The 19,680-nt window shown below is 35.6% G+C and overlaps 1 protein-coding gene across 1 annotated transcript in view; it reads left to right on the top strand.

Annotated features, from left to right (window-relative positions):
* Positions 1–18,557, top strand: part of LOC117342636 — a 36,659-nt gene extending 18,102 nt beyond the window's left edge. Inside the window, exons 19-28 of the mRNA XM_033904832.1 lie at positions 814–1,114; positions 1,506–1,576; positions 3,265–3,452; positions 4,052–4,164; positions 4,889–4,959; positions 7,479–7,702; positions 8,856–8,968; positions 9,238–9,305; positions 15,699–15,998; positions 16,815–18,557. Of these exons, the coding sequence (XP_033760723.1) occupies positions 814–1,114; positions 1,506–1,576; positions 3,265–3,452; positions 4,052–4,164; positions 4,889–4,959; positions 7,479–7,702; positions 8,856–8,968; positions 9,238–9,305; positions 15,699–15,998; positions 16,815–16,824 (1,459 nt within the window). The 3' untranslated portion in view covers positions 16,825–18,557. The remainder of the gene's footprint in view (positions 1–813; positions 1,115–1,505; positions 1,577–3,264; positions 3,453–4,051; positions 4,165–4,888; positions 4,960–7,478; positions 7,703–8,855; positions 8,969–9,237; positions 9,306–15,698; positions 15,999–16,814) is intronic.
* The last annotated feature ends 1,123 nt before the right edge of the window (positions 18,558–19,680 follow it).

Genomic DNA, 19,680 nt, shown 5'->3' with positions numbered 1-19,680 from the left:
CAGGATATTTCGATTCATGGGTCTATATCGAAGTTTCAAACAAAGCATGTCTTTGTTTTGTGTGTCTCTTGTACAATCCTTTGATACTAGAGGGGGTAGACGCTGATATTAGAGGGGGTAGACGCTGATATTAAAGGGGGTAGACGGTGATATTAAAGGGGTAGACGGTGATATTAGAGGAGGTAGACGGTGATATTAGAGGGGGTAGACGGTGATATTAGAGGGGGTAGACGGTGATATTAGAGGGGGTAGACGGTGATATTAGAGGGGGTAGACGGTGATATTAGAGGGGGTAGACGCTGATATTAGAGGGGGTAGACGCTGATATTAGAGGGGGTAGACGCTGATATTAGAGGGGGTAGACGCTGATATTAGAGGGGGTAGACGCTACTGATGGGCTTTAGTTCCCCCTCCCCTCTCCTCTCCCAAGGTTTATCGTATCCTATTTTTCACGTTTTAAATCTTTGAATATTGACACGCGAATATATAATTTACACATGAACATAGCGTTCTTTTAAAATCCAGTATTAAACATTATTACATGTATTTAGTTGAGGGGCTATTGCACCTTTCCAACTAGATTTTGACATAATTTCCTCAGTCTTCCTCCAAAGTATGAACCTTTTATGCTATTTGTCACTGACGAGACCAAAGACAATCCAGATGTATGTCACAGTGTAATTCAATCTGGCTCCACTGTATCTTATTCTCAATTTGTATTGACAGATATGTATGTGTTGTGTGTCTTCGTGTTTTCACCAATTAATATTTCGATAATGCGTGTTAGAATATACATGTGTTACTTTTATCTAGAAATGCCACCAATATAAGCAGTTCATCATTGGCAACTCTGGCGATATATATGGAAGGCGGATTTAATATTGCAAGTCTGCAGGACAGTTTGTCGGATTTTCTATCTACCAAGCGCCCCCTAGTGAGGTTCGGAGACTACATGGGGCATAACCTGGGAGAATATATTGTGTACTTCACTAACTATGCTGGCTATATTGACGTCCCACTCACGTTACAAGTCCTGAACCAGATGTGGACTAGTGACCTCGCTAATCCTCAATCTAATGCTCACCGACAACTGGCTACACCGTTCTGTACAGCTGTAAGTGTTGTTCCTGATCCACTGATACAGTTTGTACAACGTTGTATACGCACTAACCTACCATTTTCAGAATATGCTCTTATTTCATATGAAGTGTTTAATTGTTTACCTGATATTTCGTTAAACATTATATCCTATTTTATGATATACTTCGAATCGTCAAACTCACACAAGGGTTTGTTTCTATTTCGATATTTTCATACTGCATACGGCAAAGTCAAACTTGAAGTTAGAGCTATAAAAAAAGATATTAAAAGCAAATTTTGTTGTGTTTTTGTGGGCAATTGATTTTCTCAGGTGTGTTGGAATGATTGCTTACATATGTTTCATAGCATGCCAGTTTTGTATAAGATATGTCAGAAATACATTTGTGATTCGTTTTCCATTTCAGGTTACAGCTCTCATATTAGCCAATAGTACACTGGGCGATAACTTCAAGGAGTGTATGGATGTCCAGTTTGGGTAATTAAGACAATAGGTTATAAGGAACTGTTCTGAGTAGTTTAAGTAGTTCTCTTATAAATAAATGTCTCCTTTTTTGGTGTCCTGCACTGATTCTGATATCAGATTTTTTCATTTGAAGTATGATTGAAACTATTGGATAAAAATATAAGATCTTCAAATGTTGTTCAATGCAAATTTCGTAAAATCTTATTTAACTACAATTATTATCAAGTATGAGAATTAAATCATCACATGTAATTACGATGACGTGTCCTAATTATATGACATTTGATGATAACGTATCAAAATGATCTAATGTGATACCTTAAGTTGTACACATTCTCGTTGGGTATTTCTGATGTGGGCTCCTGATGTTATCCTTGTATATGTGGACTGTAACGTAATTCACTACCTAAACCTTTATGTGGACTGTAACGTAATTCACTACCTAAACCTTTATGTGGACTGTAACGTAATTCACTACCTAAACCTTTATGTGGACTGTAACGTAATTCACTACCTAAACCTTTATGTGGACTGTAACTTAATTCACTACCTAAACCTTTATGTGGACTGTAACGTAATTCACTACCAAATCCTTTATGTGGACTGTAACGTAATTCACTACCCAAACCTGTATGTGGACTGTAACGTAATTCACTACATAAACCTTTATGTGGACTGTAACGTAATTCACTACCTAATCCTTTATGTGGACTGTAACGTAATTCACTACCTAAACCTTTATGTGGACTGTAACGTAATTCACTACCTAAACCTTTATGAGGACTGTAACGTAATTCACTACCTAAACCTTTATGTGGACTGTAACGTAATTCACTACCTAAACCTTTATGTGGACTGTAACGTAATTCACTACCTAAACCTTTATGTGGACTGTAACGTAATTCACTACCCAAACCTTTATGTGGACTGTAACGTAATTCACTACCCAAACCTTTATGTGGACTGTAACGTATTCACTACCTAAAACCTTTATGTGGACTGTAACGTAATTCACTACCTAAACCTTTATGTGGACTGTAACGTAATTCACTACCCAAACCTTTATGTGGACTGTAACGTAATTCACTACCCAAACCTTTATGTGGACTGTAACGTAATTCACTACCTAAACCTTTATGTGGACTGTAACGTAATTCACTACCTAAACCTTTATGTGGACTGTAACGTAATTCACTACCTAAACCTTTATGTGGACTGTAACGTAATTCACTATATAAACCTTTATGTCGACTGTAACGTAATTCACTACATAAACCTTTATGTGGACTGTAACGTAATTCACTATATAAACCTTTATGTGGACTGTAACGTAATTCACTACCTAAACCTTTATGTGGACTATAACGTAATTCACTACCTAAACCTGTATGTGGACTGTAACGTAATTCATACCTAAACCTTTATGTGGACTGTAACGTAATTCACTACCTAAACCTTTATTAGGACTGTACCGTAATTCACTACCTAAACCTTTATGTGGACTGTAACGTAATTCAGTACCTAAACCTTTATTAGGACTGTACCGTAATTCACTACCTAAACCTTTATGTGGACTGTAACGTAATTCACTACCTAAACCTTTATGTGGACTGTAACTTATATTTGGTCTATTGTTTGTAATTCACTACCTTAACCTTTTAAACTGGACATAGTGTCCTAAAAATAAGCCAAAATTTCAGAGAAACGCCATCGATCGTGAATGTATCACTGAGATTTGATTCGGCCAACATGACGTATGATGTGAGAAACATGGATTTCTACACGTATATTAAGGAAGGAACTCTACAGGATGTGTTTTTCGACTACTACAGTCGGATCCTGGGACCACTACTCGTATTTCATCCTTCATGGGGCACGATTGCCTTCAGTAAGTTTATTTTAATGAAACAGGTCATCATAAAAATTAAAATATGTGGATGTACGAATCTCCATATTAAGGCAATTAGGAAAATGCCATGTATTGGGGATGTATGAACCTCTAGATTTAGCCAATTTAACAAGATATTGGGGATGTACAAACCTCCAGATTTAGCCAATTTAACAAGATATTGGGGATGTACAAACTTCCAGATTTAGCCAATTTGAAAAATTTAAGATAATGGGGATGAATGTACATTCTGATGTAGGCAATTTGGAAAGATATTATATTAACATACAAAGAAAGTATGGTCAGTTACAATACAATATAAGCACGATAAATATACAAGGAAAGTATGGTCTGTTACAATACAATATAGGAACGATGAGTGTACTTGTATACAATTTATGAAATCCATATGTTTAAACATTAAGTTATCTGTTCTCATACCAGCTAAATTTTAGAAACAATAACCGCGGGGCCCTGATATCTGTGGCCAAAGACCGATATCACGTATGTCAGTATTTATAAATCATTAGTGATCAGCACATATTGCTGTTGTTGCAGTCAAATGTTCATTGCTGTGTAATTTCCTCTCCCTTTGTCAGATGCTGTCCTGATTGATACAGAATTTGAATTCTACGACATCAACTACGTCCCTGGTCATAGTGACCCGAATTCCACTGTGTTCAGGGACTTTCAGCTACTGTTCTGTAAAGACGTAAGGATTATTCATTATGTAATAACTGTGATGTTAAGTCGACATTGGGTTTTACTTTCCCTGTTGATTTCTATGTTGAGCGTTAGTTATCCTATCAGTTTGCCTTAATTCAATTATTTACATACTTTACAATGATACACTCAGAATGAACACCCAAAATATTTGCGACTAATATTCTTTTCAGTAAGGTTTCCATGGCTTGTCTTTAAAACCTGATTATAGTCAAAACCGCCTTTTTCAGAGACAATTTTCCTTACAATCAAGTTCGGCGCCTAATTTCGTTTTTATTTATAAAATCAGTTTTCCTTATCTTTTTTCATTCATATATTATAGAATAATAACCATTCGACCAGCTAATTTCCATTGTGTATTTTTAGCTTCATGCCACGTGCAGCGTACTTTGACATTTTGACTAATTTTCACTCTACACGATGTTCCGGGTCAAATGTAATCGCGCCATAACAAACAAGTATATAATGTCAATTATATGATACACAATTCTCATGACTCTCAGGCGACCATAGGCTCGCTTTTTATCATCAAAACGGATCTACGACTCGATTGTCAAGATTCCTGATTTGTCATCTTATCAATAATACCCGCTACAGCTTTATATTCCAAATTTTAGGGTATATTTTCATTCCCATGCGTGATATTTACGACAATATTAAATTCCAAGGCTTATTGATACACGATTATTCATATTTTACATTTTTTTTTCCAGATTGACGCATTTATATCAGCGACAACGGCGCTAAAGGACCGTTACTATGGATGTATTATACAACCAATCAGGTAGGACTATGTCCATCAATATATCTGATACAACCAATCAGGTAGGACTCTGTCCATCAATATATCTGATACAACCAATCAGGTAGGACTCTGTGCATCAATATATCTGATACAACCAATCAGGTAGGAATATGTCGTCAATATATCTGATACAACCAATCAGGTAGGACTCTGTCCATCAATATATCTGATACAACCAATCAGGTAGGACTCTGTGCATCAATATATCTGATACAACCAATCAGGTAGGAATATGTCGTCAATATACACTCTGTATCTGATACAACCAATCGGGTAGGGCTCTGTCCATCAATATATCTGATACAACCAATCAGGTAGGAATATGTCGTCAATATATCTGATACAACCAATCAGGTAGGACTCTGTCCATCAATATATCTGATACAACCAATCAGGTAGGACTCTGTGCATCAATATATCTGATACAACCAATCAGGTAGGAATATGTCGTCAATATACACTCTGTATCTGATACAACCAATCGGGTAGGGCTCTGTCCATCAATATATCTGATACAACCAATCAGGTAGGACTATGTCCATCAATATATCTGATACAACCAATCAGGTAGGACTGTGTCATCAATATATCTGATACAACCAATCAGGTAGGACTATGTCCATCAATATATCTGATACAACCAATCAGGTAGGACTATGTCCATCAATATATCTGATACAACCAATCAGGTAGGACTATGTCCATCAATATATCTGATACAACCAATCAGGTAGGACTATGTCCATCAATATATCTGATACAACCAATCAGGTAGGACTATGTCATCAATATATCTGATACAACCAATCAGGTAGGAATATGTCCATCAATATATCTGATACAACCAATCAGGTAGGACTATGTCATCAATATATCTGATACAACCAATCAGGTAGGGCTCTGTCATCAATATATCTTATACAACCAATCAGGTAGGAATATGTCGTCAATATACACTCTGTATCTGATACAACCAATCGGGTAGGGCTCTGTCCATCAATATATCTGATACAACCAATCAGGTAGGACTCTGTCCATCAATATATCTGATACAACCAATCAGGTAGGACTATGTCATCAATATATCTGATACAACCAATCAGGTAGGGCTCTGTCCATCAATATATCTGATACAACCAATCAGGTAGGACTCTGTCCATCAATATATCTGATACAACCAATCAGGTAGGACTATGTCATCAATATATCTGATACAACCAATCAGGTAGGACTGTGTCCATCAATATATCTTATACAACCAATCAGGTAGGACTATGTCATCTATATATCTGATACAACCAATCAGGTAGGACTCTGTCATCAATATATCTGATACAACCAATCAGGTAGGACTATGTCATCAATATATCTGATACAACCAATCAGGTAGGACTCTGTCATCAATATATCTGATACAACCAATCAGGTAGGACTCTGTCCATCAATATATCTGATACAACCAATCAGGTAGGACTCTGTCCATCAATATATCTGATACAACCAATCAGGTAGGACTCTGTCCATCAATATATCTGATACAACCAATCAGGTAGGACTCTGTCCATCAATATATCTGATACAACCAATCAGGTAGGACTATGTCATCTATATATCTGATACAACCAATCAGGTAGGACTATGTCCATCAATATATCTGATACAACCAATCAGGTAGGACTCTGTCCATCAATATATCTGATACAACCAATCAGGTAGGACTCTGTCATCAATATATCTGATACAACCAATCAGGTAGGACTATGTCCATCAATATATCTGATACAACCAATCAGGTAGGACTATGTCATCAATATATCTGATACAACCAATCAGGTAGGACTATGTCCATCAATATATCTGATACAACCTGTCGGGTAGGGCTCTCATCAATATATCTGATACAACCAATCAGGTAGGACTCTGTCCATCAATATATCTGATACAACCAATCAGGTAGGACTCTCATCAATATATCTGATACAACCAATCAGGTAGGACTATGTTCATCAATATATCTGATACAACCAATCAGGTAGGACTATGTCATCAATATATCTGATACAACCAATCGGGTAGGACTATGTCATCAATATATCTGATACAACCAATCAGGTAGGACCCTGTCCATCAATATATCTGATACAACCAATCAGGTAGGACTCTCATCAATATATCTGATACAACCAATCAGGTAGGACTCTCATCAATATATCTGATACAACCAATCAGGTAGGACTCTGTCCATCAATACATCTGATACAACCAATCAGGTAGGACTCTCATCAATATATCTGATACAACCAATCAGGTAGGACTCTGTCATCAATATATCTGATACAACCTATCGGGTTCGACCCTTTTCCAACAATGTACCTAATTGTTTAGATGAAGTACTATTTAGAACTATTTATTATATCTTGCGCACTAGGAAGAAAATGCCGACAAATTATGTTATACATTGTTATCCTTCAATGAAGAGGTGTTTTGTTATTTTCCAGCGATACGTCGCCGCATAATTTTACCCTGAGGATAGTCTTCAATGGAACTGATGACGTCACACAACAGGACATTATTACCGCCATTAGTAACAGCGCTGGAACTAGTAGGTTCGGCGATAAGGTGATATGGGAGATCGGCAGAGAGCTAGTGTACCTGGCAGAGAACGCGATGGGTCAGCCGGTCAACATGTCCGACTACACCACACCAGCACCCCAGGGCATTGGTACGCACACTGCTGGCGACTAAAATGGGTCTTCCTGTGGAATAAGCAATTTTTGCCCGTGTCATCTACTACAAAATTGAATGAGACCAACATATATCTACTGCTCTAAAGCTTGGGGATCGTTTTTTATTCCTTTATTTCCTTTCGATTATTTCTGCCTTAAGTTTTATTTTCTCCTTGATGTTGATATGACACTGGTTAGACTATGGAATTACTTAGACATGTTTATTACTCAGAAAAAAAATCTTCCTGATGTATACAAACCTATATGAACATATTTTTATTGTTTAAATGTTTTATATGCTATGACAAAAAAGGCGGCTTACTTTTATTTTGAGGTATGATCGGGTCTCACTAAGAAGATATATAATTGCTAACATTTGACTTAGAAGCAAAATAGACACTTATCCTTCCGGAACTCCTTATCATCTTTAATTTTGTCCTATATTTATCGATTTTAGTTACAAATCAGGGTTTCGTGTATATTTCAGTATTATACTGTGTTTAACATAGACCTATACATTTCAGTATTCTACTCTTTTTAACATAGACCTATACATTTCAGTATTCTACTGTTTTTAACATAGACCTATACATTTTAGTATTCTACTGTTTTTAACATAGACCTATACATTTCAGTATTCTACTGTTTTTAACATAGACCTATACATTTCAGTATTCTACTGTTTTTAACATAGACCTATATATTTCAGTATTCTACTGTTTAACATAGACCTATACATTTCAGTATTCTACTGTTTTTAACATAGACCTATATATTTCAGTATTCTACTGTTTAACATAGACCTATACATTTCAGTATTCTACTGTTTTTAACATAGACCTATACATTTCAGTATTCTACTGTTTTTAACATAGACCTATACATTTCAGTATTCTACTGTTTTTAACATAGACCTATACATTTCAGTATTCTACTCTTTTTAACATAGACCTATACATTTCAGTATTCTACTCTTTTTAACATAGACCTATACATTTCAGTATTCTACTCTTTTTAACATAGACCTATACATTTCAGTATTATACTCTTTTTAACATAGACCTATACATTTCAGTATTATACTGTTTTTAACATAGACCTATACATTTCAGTATTATACTGTGTTTAACATAGACCTATACATTTCAGTATTCACGGAGTTTATAGTGACGTTCCAAGCCCTAAATCTGACGTACACGTCCGCCCTGGACGACAGAACGTCGGTAGAATTTTCTTCGCTGGCTGTACCGCTATTAAATGAGGTATAATATCACGATTTTCTAACCGAGGAAACAAATCAAATGTTCTTAATTCTTTTTCGCGAGACGAATACGTCAATGCAAATAGGCACACATGGATGGATAATCAAATAATCATTTATTTAAGAAATAATACTTGTTTATTTTTGTTTCGTTTACTGGTGTGTAAACTGCATTAATAAATGATGATTAATCTATTGAGATTTCACTAGTTAATACATATTTTTATATCGTGTCAGTAAATCCAATAATTACGTGTTTTCTGTCTTTAGCTGAACACTCTCTATCAGGGCAAACAAGACATGGAGGATTACATTTCCTCTATTATCCTACGCTTTCGGTAAGTACCAACACAATATTCACAGGTAGTTGATTTCTATATCGTGTTATTAAACGTTTGTTATTTACTGTTCTGATCGAGTTATCTCCCTTGTTACATATTGACATGACATCAATGACGCGTCAATTCATAGGATAAGCTCTGAGGGTTATATTGTGGGGTTTACGGTAGTAGACAATGGAATTTTGAACAAATAAGGTAGGACTTATCCTCCCATCTTTTGTAGAGTCTATTCCTATTGTTAAACAAACACAGTAAATACTTTATGGGATATGGACGCACTAGAAAATTTGAATAATAATCAAATTCCATTCTTTATGTAAACTGCATGGGTATTTTGGTCCTTTGGAATGTCTCAGCAGATATCCGGTATATAATCCCCGTATTCTGGTACCACAGATATCCGGTATATAATCCCCGTATCCTGGTACCACAGATATCCGGTATATAATCCCCGTATCCTGGTACCACAGATGTCCGGTATATAATCCCCGTATCCTGGTACCACATATATCCGGTATATAATCCCCGTATCCTGGTACCACAGATATCCGGTATATAATCCCCGTATCCTGGTACCACAGATGTCCGGTATATAATCCCCGTATCCTGGTACCACATATATCCGGTATATAATCCCCGTATCCTGGTACCACATATATCCGGTATATAATCCCCGTATCCTGGTACCACAGATATCCGGTATATAATCCCCGTATCCTGGTACCACATATATCCGGTATATAATCCCCGTATCCTGGTACCACAGATATCCGGTATATAATCCCCGTATCCTGGTACCACAGATATCCGGTATATAATCCCCGTATCCTGGTACCACAGATATCCGGTATATAATCCCCGTATCCTGGTACCACAGATATCCGGTATATAATCCCCGTATCCTGGTACCACAGATATCCGGTATATAATCCCCGTACCCTGGTACCACAGATGTCCGGTATATAATCCCCGTATCCTGGCACCCAGATATCCGGTATCTAATCCCTGTATCCTGGTACCACAGATGTCCGGTATATAATCCCCGTATCCTGGCACCCGGATATCCGGTATCTAATCCCTGTATCCTGGTTCCACAGATGTCCGGCTTCTACTCAGCGTATTTTGGGATTAACTTCAGTTTTCTTTTTCGGGTTTATAGAAGTTAAAAATCACAATATACTTACAATATACTTATATATTAAGGAATGTGCCTTGGTTACAATCATCTCTTACCAAGTGACTTTATTGCACATTGGATTATTCTCTTATTCTTTGCCGATGAATTTGTTCAATAGTTTCCTTAGTATCTTTAGTCAGATCCTAAGTATCCATTGGGTATTTTTATTGAATCGAGTCATCTAAGTAGTCGGTATTTCCTTGTCTCCGATAGGTCGAATGTAGGTATCGTTTGACTGGGACCGCTGTGTATGGAGGGTTAAAAGGGACATAATTATATGTTTAACTTTTCTTGTTTGTTTAACCATTTAACTTATTGTTTTGATTATTGTTCCTTTATCTTTTATTTTTTCATTTCTTTATTTTTACATCGTGATAAGTGTTGATATTAAATTTCTTTTATTCAGCGGTAGATAGTTTGTGTTTCTTTGTTTCATATTCCTATTGCTGCAGACTGATGCTATAAACTAAGTAAAATTGTGTTTAACAATTTTAGATATTAGTCGGCTATTTCTATTTTGTGACCAAAAACTTTGATTTAATATGTCATTTTTTCAGTTTCTGCTTGATAGTTTTATGGTTTTCTAATTTAGTGGTTTAATATCGCATTTTCTTCTTTTTCTATTTGGTTATTTAAGTATATTTTGTTTCACAACAACAATGTAAGTGTTTCAGAATTATGTCCCAAAAAACCCTTGATGCATTTTTTCCAACTATTCTAACACCAGGGGGCAGTAAAATCTAAACATAAATATATAATCACGGGGCGCTCCCCAACAACCACCGACTGGTAACTTCATATTATGATTTTGTCAAAACGGTTAAATCCTAGGCATTGTGCTTATTAGATATGTAATTATTAGTATTGAGACACCGTTTGTGTACCCATAAAATGTTTCTTTTTGACGATTTTCCGTGTCGTTTTACGACATCGCTCAACTTTTGTGACGGAAGTGGGTCAATCAGCTAGACCAACGTTCATCTTTTCGATAACAAATCTAATCTCTTATGGAGTCGTAGGTTTCCAGTAGGTTTCCTAGGTCTAGTATAAATGTTACGTGTTCATTCACGTTTTAGAGACAGGCGACGTTTAAATATGTAATATTTTTAAAATGTCTTTATTGTTTGTTTGTTTAATGAAATTGCTGTCTCGTTATTTTATGCTTTGATGTCTTGATCAGCTGATATTTGTTTATGTTGTGGAGCAACGACATTTCGAGAATCATATCTCGTACACATTAGCTAAGTACGATGACACGAACTTTCAAGGAACTACGTATACTGTACATGTACTTCAGTACACACTAGCAGTATATTAAATAATTCTTTTTCAGTAATAGAAGTTTTTTTCTCAAATTCTTAATGAAATATAGATATGTTCTAATTAATGCTTTAAATTTTGACAGTGTCAAATTATATCATCTGTTGCATTGATTAATAAATGAAATAAGTTTTCAAATATATTTAAACCCTTCACTTTTATGCACCAAAGAAAGCAATATGCAAGAAAGCTGTTCTGACAAATTTTAAGCTAAAATATTGTCAATTATTATGTTGCATTAGGAAAAATTCTGTTGCTTTGGGTGTATAGAAAGATGTCATGCATTTTTTTTTATCTTTTAAAATTAAATCAATTTCAATTTATTACAAAAAATTATCAGATAGAAAATTATTTGACAAAATCAAAGAGTTACCAGGTTTTAGCTATCACAATTTTACAAAATAGTTTACTTTGAAATTTCATGAATTAGTAAATTTTCAAATATATATAAGTTGCTTTATTATCAATTCCATATCAACATATTTCAACCCTTTGCTTACATGTGCCAAAGAAAACCATGTGCGAGAAACCTGTTCTGAGAAAATTTTACTAAAATTATGTTGATTGTTATATCACATAAGTTAATTAACTAATTTAGGGTGTGGAACCATGTTGAAGTTTTGTCTTTTGAATTTGTAATCAGTTTCAACTTATCACAAAAGGTATAATAGAAAACTACTTGTCAAAATTAAAGAATTGCTAATATTTTGTTATCACTATTTTACAAAATAGTTTTTCTCAAAAATTTCATCTGCACATAGGTAGCAAGTGGTAAATTTTGAAATATCTTTGCTTTAAATATCATTCCAACATATTTCAACCTTTCGCTTACATATACCAAAGAAAACAATGTGCAAGACACCAATTCTGACAAATTTATACTTAAGTTTTTGGAACTATTATGTAATTACTGTGTTGCACTATGTTAAATTCAATGTTGGGGAACAAAGTATTTTTTTTTTTATCTTTTGAATTTAAACTTTACTTATCTAAAGGTATTATAGAAAATTATTTGACAAATTCAAACAATGACCAGGATTTAATGATAACCATTCTACAAGATAGTCTTCTTCATAATGTCATCTCCACACAGGTGAAATACAGTAACACTACAGTAGGACTAGTGTACATGTAAATAGTTTATATGTTTCTTTTTTTTAGGCCAACACCACCATATGCAAACATTTACATTAGGAAGGGTGTTACAAATTGTTGGCCAAAGACTGCAGTTAATTTCCCTCTATATTCTACTGAAGAAACAAATTCAGGATTTTGAAACTTTACATAAAATCTGGTTTTAATTTCATATTGTAGAAATATTTTCTCAATATCAAACTATTTTGATATTGGGATAACACCATTTTCTTTTATTTTCACATCTTTTACAATTGCAACTGTAACAAATAAAAATTAAAAAGTTTTAAACAGGTACTGAAATTGCAGGCCTTAGACCGCAAGTAATTATCCTCTATGTTCTACTTAAAAAAAAAAATTCATTAAAATGTTTTTGAGACTGCATAGAATATGGTTTTCATTTCATTTTGTAGAAGTACTCTCTCAATTTCAAGCCATTTAGATATTAAGAAACAAATTTTCCACAATTTTCACTTCTTTGGTACTATTGCCACTGTAAGATAGTTAATTATTCATTATTGAGGGGCCGCGGTGGCCGAGTGGTTAAGGTGTCATGACACTTAATATCACTAGCTATCCACCTCTGGGTTGCTAGTTCGAAACCTACGTTGGAAGTTAACTGACCATGGTACTGACCGTAGGCCGGTAGTGTTTCTCCTGGTACTCCGGCTTTCCTCCACCTCTAAACCTGACACGCCCTTAAATGAACTTAGCAGTTAATAGGACGTTAAACCAAATACACCAAGCATATAGTATTATATATATAGAAGAAGTATAGTTTGAACAGTTATCCTGCAGAAGAAAATGGAAGCTGACAATCAGTCCGGTATGTGCTGTCATGGTTATGTCTTTGGACAAGACCACTTTACCCTTTTTGTTCTGGATGGCATGCAATGGGCCTCTTGTATGTTGTTCAGTCAGGTAGTCACCAACTACTACAAGGAGACCCAGCCTCAGACTTAAAGATGCTACTTATTTTTTAGAATCTTGGCAAACTGGTCTACACTGCTACCTTACAAGAAGTTTAAATCATTTATTCGAAAAGAAAATATTATTTATTTTGCTTGGTAAGCTCCATTTCCTGGATGGCTTGTGGACAGACAGGTCTCCTGCATGTTGTTCAGAGGTAGTCACTAACTACTACAAGGAGACCCTGCCTCAAACTGACTCAGCTGGCTATTCAAAGGGTGATAAACAAAGCTAACAAATAACAAAGCAAATATATATAAGAGTAAGAGTTAATTTGCCACTTAATTTTCAGAAACTCCAGGGCAAACTGGTGTACACTGCTACCTGACAAAAGGTTGAAAAAGTTATTTGAAAATACAAATATGATTTATTATGCATTATTAAGCTTCCTTTACATGAATTATTGGTCAAATTCACATAAATAATTTAAAACTTGCTAATTACTTAATTTTCATCTGTGATAGAAAAAGGGAGATAACTCGCTCACCTGTTCTTGATATTAAATTACATGGGTAATAAGATATTTCCCTAAAGTTCTATTCATGATCGATCAATTATCGATATGATGATGATTGATAATGAACTTATTAGTGATTCCCAACACTACTGAAGAAGTTTTCGAATAAAAAAAATTAGACAATCTCCCAATTTGCTTGATACTGACTTTGAACTATGGGGAAAGTCCCGAAATGAAATTTACAATTTAATATATTGCAATATTCGGCAAAATCATCGGTTGATGGAAGTCTAACCGTTATATCGAAGTCTTGGAACTGGCAGTACGGGCGCTGTATGATCAATCTAATTAAAATCTAGATGGTCATTATCACTACACGTTTCTCATGTAACGTAGTGAGAATGACCATCTAGATTTTAATTAGATTGCTGTATGATATGCGGAACTACGAAAACCAGTCTAGTACTTCGAGCTCTTGGTCTACTGCCTGTGCCATTCAACCGGAGCAGACACGAAAAAACGGGATCGGTGTCGTAAACACTTTTTTTAAACTAGGATTTTATCATCTGAGGATATAATATTGATATTATTTCGAATATTAAGGATAAAAAGCAGTGAGTGTATAATTTAGGGCCAAAGCTTAATCCAAACAATGATGAAGTGTTTCAGTCGGGCATTGGTAGGAATTTGAGAGTCACTAGTACTGTTGCCATGGCTGCTGTAGGGAGTAATCCTTACTTTCGAAGCGATTGATTTGAGCACCCTCTGGCGATAGAATGAAGATGAAAAATTGCATAAGGGTTTTTTGGGACATAATTCTAACTTTCTATTTCTTACTTTTCCCCCTTTCTTTCTCTCTTCCTTTTTAGTTTTCATCTTTCATGTAACATGTTTTAGCAAAAATAGTTATTTTACAAGTTGTAAAATTGGAGAACTTTAAAGTTTAAATATAAAATCTTAACAACAGTAAAAAAACAAAAACAAAAAAACAAAATGCACAATTGAAGATAAAATGTTAAAATAAAGAGTTTTGAATTCAAAAAAAGTAATAACGTAAAATGAAGCATTAAAATTGTGAGAAATAAATCAGTAATGACAAATAATGAGAAGTTGCAATTAGAAAAGTAAAAAAAAGTAAGAAAAAAGATTGAAAATAGTATGTTTGACTTATGTCCCTTTTAACCCTCCATAGCTGTGTAGGTATGACAGTACGGACCAACTTCAGTAAATATGAGGGTAGATTGTCGGACCACTTTACAATCAGGATTTGTCACATGCTGTCTGTATCTGGATCAACGTTGTTGCATAATGCACCGTACCTTGTCATCCTCAGAGAGAATCCGGATGAGGTTGAGGTGTCTATGATTTTCGATGGACCTCAGATTTCTACCTTGGAGACGAAGATATATGATGTGTTGCTAGAATATTCTAGACGTGCCTCCGGTAGCGGTCAGCCAGCCTTCATGATAGGCACCCTGTTGTTGGACCAGATCAACGTCACTGTACGCCGGTCCACTACTACCATGGCCAATACTACTACATCGCAAACAACTGTGTCGACTACTACAGCCACCACAACAACGTCCACCACCACCACTACTCCGGCTCCCACAACTCCGGGTGCCACCTGCTGGTAAAGTTGTCATATTTACATACATCTCAATTCCGTACAAAACTGCGAGATATACAGCCTACCCTCCAACATATACCGGTTATATACTTACTCTTAATTTGTCAGAACTTTCAAGCCTTAAGATCAAGATGCATTAAGACGTATTACTGGGAAAAACCATCAGCATTCAAGATGATCCAATTAATTAGTATAACTAACTTTAAAGAATTAATAATGTTATGTAAATATGTATATGATGGCACTCAATTAAGGAAACACTTGATATAAAGTGTTTTTTTTCACAGATTTGTCCATTCTCTATAGATATTGTTACTTCTCTGCTATATTTCTGTGACCGCCAGTTTATTGTATATATGTTATATTCACTGATGAGCTGTAAAGCTTAAAGCCAATAAAATGAATGAATGAATGTTATTTGGGAAATCATCTTCGAGATAGAGTCGTTGTGGTATACTTTAATGGTGTGTTCCATAGGATTTCGATACGATGATATTCAAATCGGTTTTATTATTTGTCGAAATGGCTGTCTTCAAGATATAATTGGTAAATGAGAGATATGCCATTCAAACATAATTTGTATTTAAATAACAAATTATACTAGGAGTATAGATTAAAGTTTATTTATGTATAATTAATTTTTCTTTGTTTTCACGAGAATGGCGCGAAAAATGTGACGTCACAATACGACAATTGACGTTGCGTATTGATTTGAGAAAAAGAACCCCATTTAAAACCAGTAAAATTGTACATTGAAAGTGACATATACTTTTACCCTCATAACAAACGTTTGTTAATGTATTTATTTATCCCCTGCAGTGCCATGTGAGGATGTGACTACGTTTGGTGAGGTACAACTTCCATTTCCAAACCATTGCCGTAAGTTCTACCTGTGTTTCGCGTCCACTCCTATATTAGGAGAGTGCCAAGTCGGAGAGGGATTCGACCCTGTTACCAGGGCCTGTGCACCAGACTCGAGCTGTGTGGATTGATGTGCTTTGAGACAGCTCCAACAACTGTGTATAACTTAATTATGATATCTGAAGACTATTCCTGCAGATTATATAAAATAGACTTACTGAATACATGACGAATATATATATATAGATAAATAATCATCAATGTTATGTATTTTGCGATATGGCGATTTCATGTATTTATTCCATAAACCTAGTTTAGTTTATATTCCATTTTACGTGAACACAGCTTACATTTCAGGGGATAATCACGATGTATAACTCATTGTTCTTTGGTGCCGACTAGATCTAGTAGATATATTGTGACGTCATTTCATTGTTATTTAAAACATCAAACCAATTGTTATTTTGTAAATTGTTTTATCTGTTGTTTAAAACAATGAACCCTTTAATATTGCATGACGTCGTTACTCTGTGTTGTTTATAACATGAAACTCTTTGATAGTTTGTGACGTCATTTCGCTGTATATAACATTGAATTCGTCGATATTTTGTGACATAATTTCACTGTTGTTTATCAAGTTCAAGTTGAAGTTATTTATTTACCAAAAGCCCTAAGGCTTATAGGTATACAAGATATATAACATTAAACATTATATGCAATACAGATGTGTACAGGAGAGTGTTACATACATGTACATGAACGTTGTTCGATATATGATTATCTACACTAATCAAGTTTGTCTTTTGCTAGCCAAGTATAGATATTTACTCTCTAACATTATTAACAGATAAGAGTTGGATTAATTTAAAAAACAGATGGTCTTTTGTAGTAATATTGTCTTATATATTTTACCCTCAGATCTATATATAATGGACATATCAAAATAAAATGAAACTCATCCTCGATGTCACCCAAATCACAATTGTAACAGGTTCTATTTCTTCGAGTAATATTATGTCTACCTTTTTCTATATTTAATTTGTGTGAGGATGTTCTAAACTTAGCATATATATATATATAAATGTCATATTCTTTCGAAGTTCGTCATATCTTGCTATTAGTTTAACCTTTGTGTGTCGTTATAGTAGATAACGGAAACGTTATTAAATACCTATCGATATCCTGTTCAAATACATTGTTAGAGTTTTTGTTGAACTTCGCTCGTCAAATAATCTTCACATGACTAGCTCAGAAATCCATTTTTCAGGACGACCGGACAAATGGGCATCATCACCAAAACAACATAATCAATACCGAATGTATATCCGAGTAGACGGACATAGGAATTGTACGCAGACATGTCACTTCAAGATTATTATGTCGATAAAGTAGTTCTGGGATGATGTCTAAGCTATTGATTGAGCTTGATACATGTTTTCGTCTATCTTGATAATCAAGGAAAAGATAACACTTATAACAAGCTGGTTTTCGATATTAATTGGTGTTCACTTGTGTATCAACCGATCAAACCGAGGTTAGCAGGTGCTCCATACTGGATTATCATGCCAAGCTGTTGACCTTCATAACCGATATGTAATCTTCCTGTCGATAACTGGTAATCTAATACTGATATACAATGAAGTGGGATTAAAATGAAATACTTAATTTCCATAATTGTGTGATAATAAATTCTTAATAATGGATTTGGTTTGGTTTATTTTGTTTAACGTCCTATTAACAGCCAGGGTCATTTAAGGACGTGCCTGGTATTGGAGGTGCAGGAAAGCCGGGGTACCAAACCACCGACCTACGGTCAGTACCAGGCAACTGCCACATGTGGGTTTCGGACTCGCGACCCAGATATGTGTGTGTGTGTGTGTGTGTGTGTGTGTGTGTGTGTGTGTGTGTGTGGGGGGGGGGGGGGGGGGGGGGGGGGGGGGGCTAGGGATAACGTGTCGGGACACCTTAACCACTGGGCCATCGTCCCCCCTCAATTTAACAATGCAAAAGGTAATATGTCAGCACTCCCTCAGAGCTTTAACTTCTTTCAAAATTCTCCCAGGATATCCACAGATAAGTATGGGCTTGCCCTGCAGGTTGGGCGTAAGAATTGTACCTGTTGCCCCCATTGCATGATCGTAACAGGCGACTAAATTTGGGATCTGATCCTTTCTCTTCTTACTTAACTTTCTTCTTCCTAATGTCTCCCTTGACAATGCCTCACTTTTGGCCTTTAGTTGAGCGTTCGCCCCTGTGAGGAAGGCTTTGGGTTCTGTTCCCTGGCCGAGACATACCAGAGTCTTTAAAAATGGTAGTTGCTACTCCTGCTTAGCGCTCAGCATATTTGGATTGGGACGACTGGTTCGCCCGTTGTCAGTATAATGTGACCGGGTGGGGTGTGCTGCTGGGTTTCTTCGGCAGTATGCTTGAGTGAGGTAGCACTATAAATCGGCAAAAGTTCCGGCCTATCACAAGGAGACTTGACACGAACATACCGCAGCCTCCCAAAACACACATACGCACTCACCACATGCATGCATGTCGCACGCACGGGAGGCCGTCCTAAATGACCTTAGCTTAGCTAGGACGTTAAACAAAATAAACTAAACCAAAGTATGGGATGGAGTGATAGGGAAATGAAGGTCCGTATTCATGAAACCGTGCTCGTGCTCAAATACTTCCGGTAACAAATATGATATCTGAATTTACTGCTAATAAAAAAAGTCAATGATTTGAATTAATTCACGAAAGAATTCAAGTGATGTATTATTTTGAATGTTTAGCTTTTCTTTTAAACTGCTATTTCATGATATAAGTAGTTGTT

The sequence above is a fragment of the Pecten maximus genome, chromosome 14 (assembly GCF_902652985.1).
Source record: "Pecten maximus chromosome 14, xPecMax1.1, whole genome shotgun sequence".
NCBI classification, from domain to species: domain Eukaryota; kingdom Metazoa; phylum Mollusca; class Bivalvia; order Pectinida; family Pectinidae; genus Pecten; species Pecten maximus.
The sequence above is the reverse complement of the archived record's forward strand: the minus strand, read 5'-3'. Positions and strand labels throughout refer to the sequence as shown.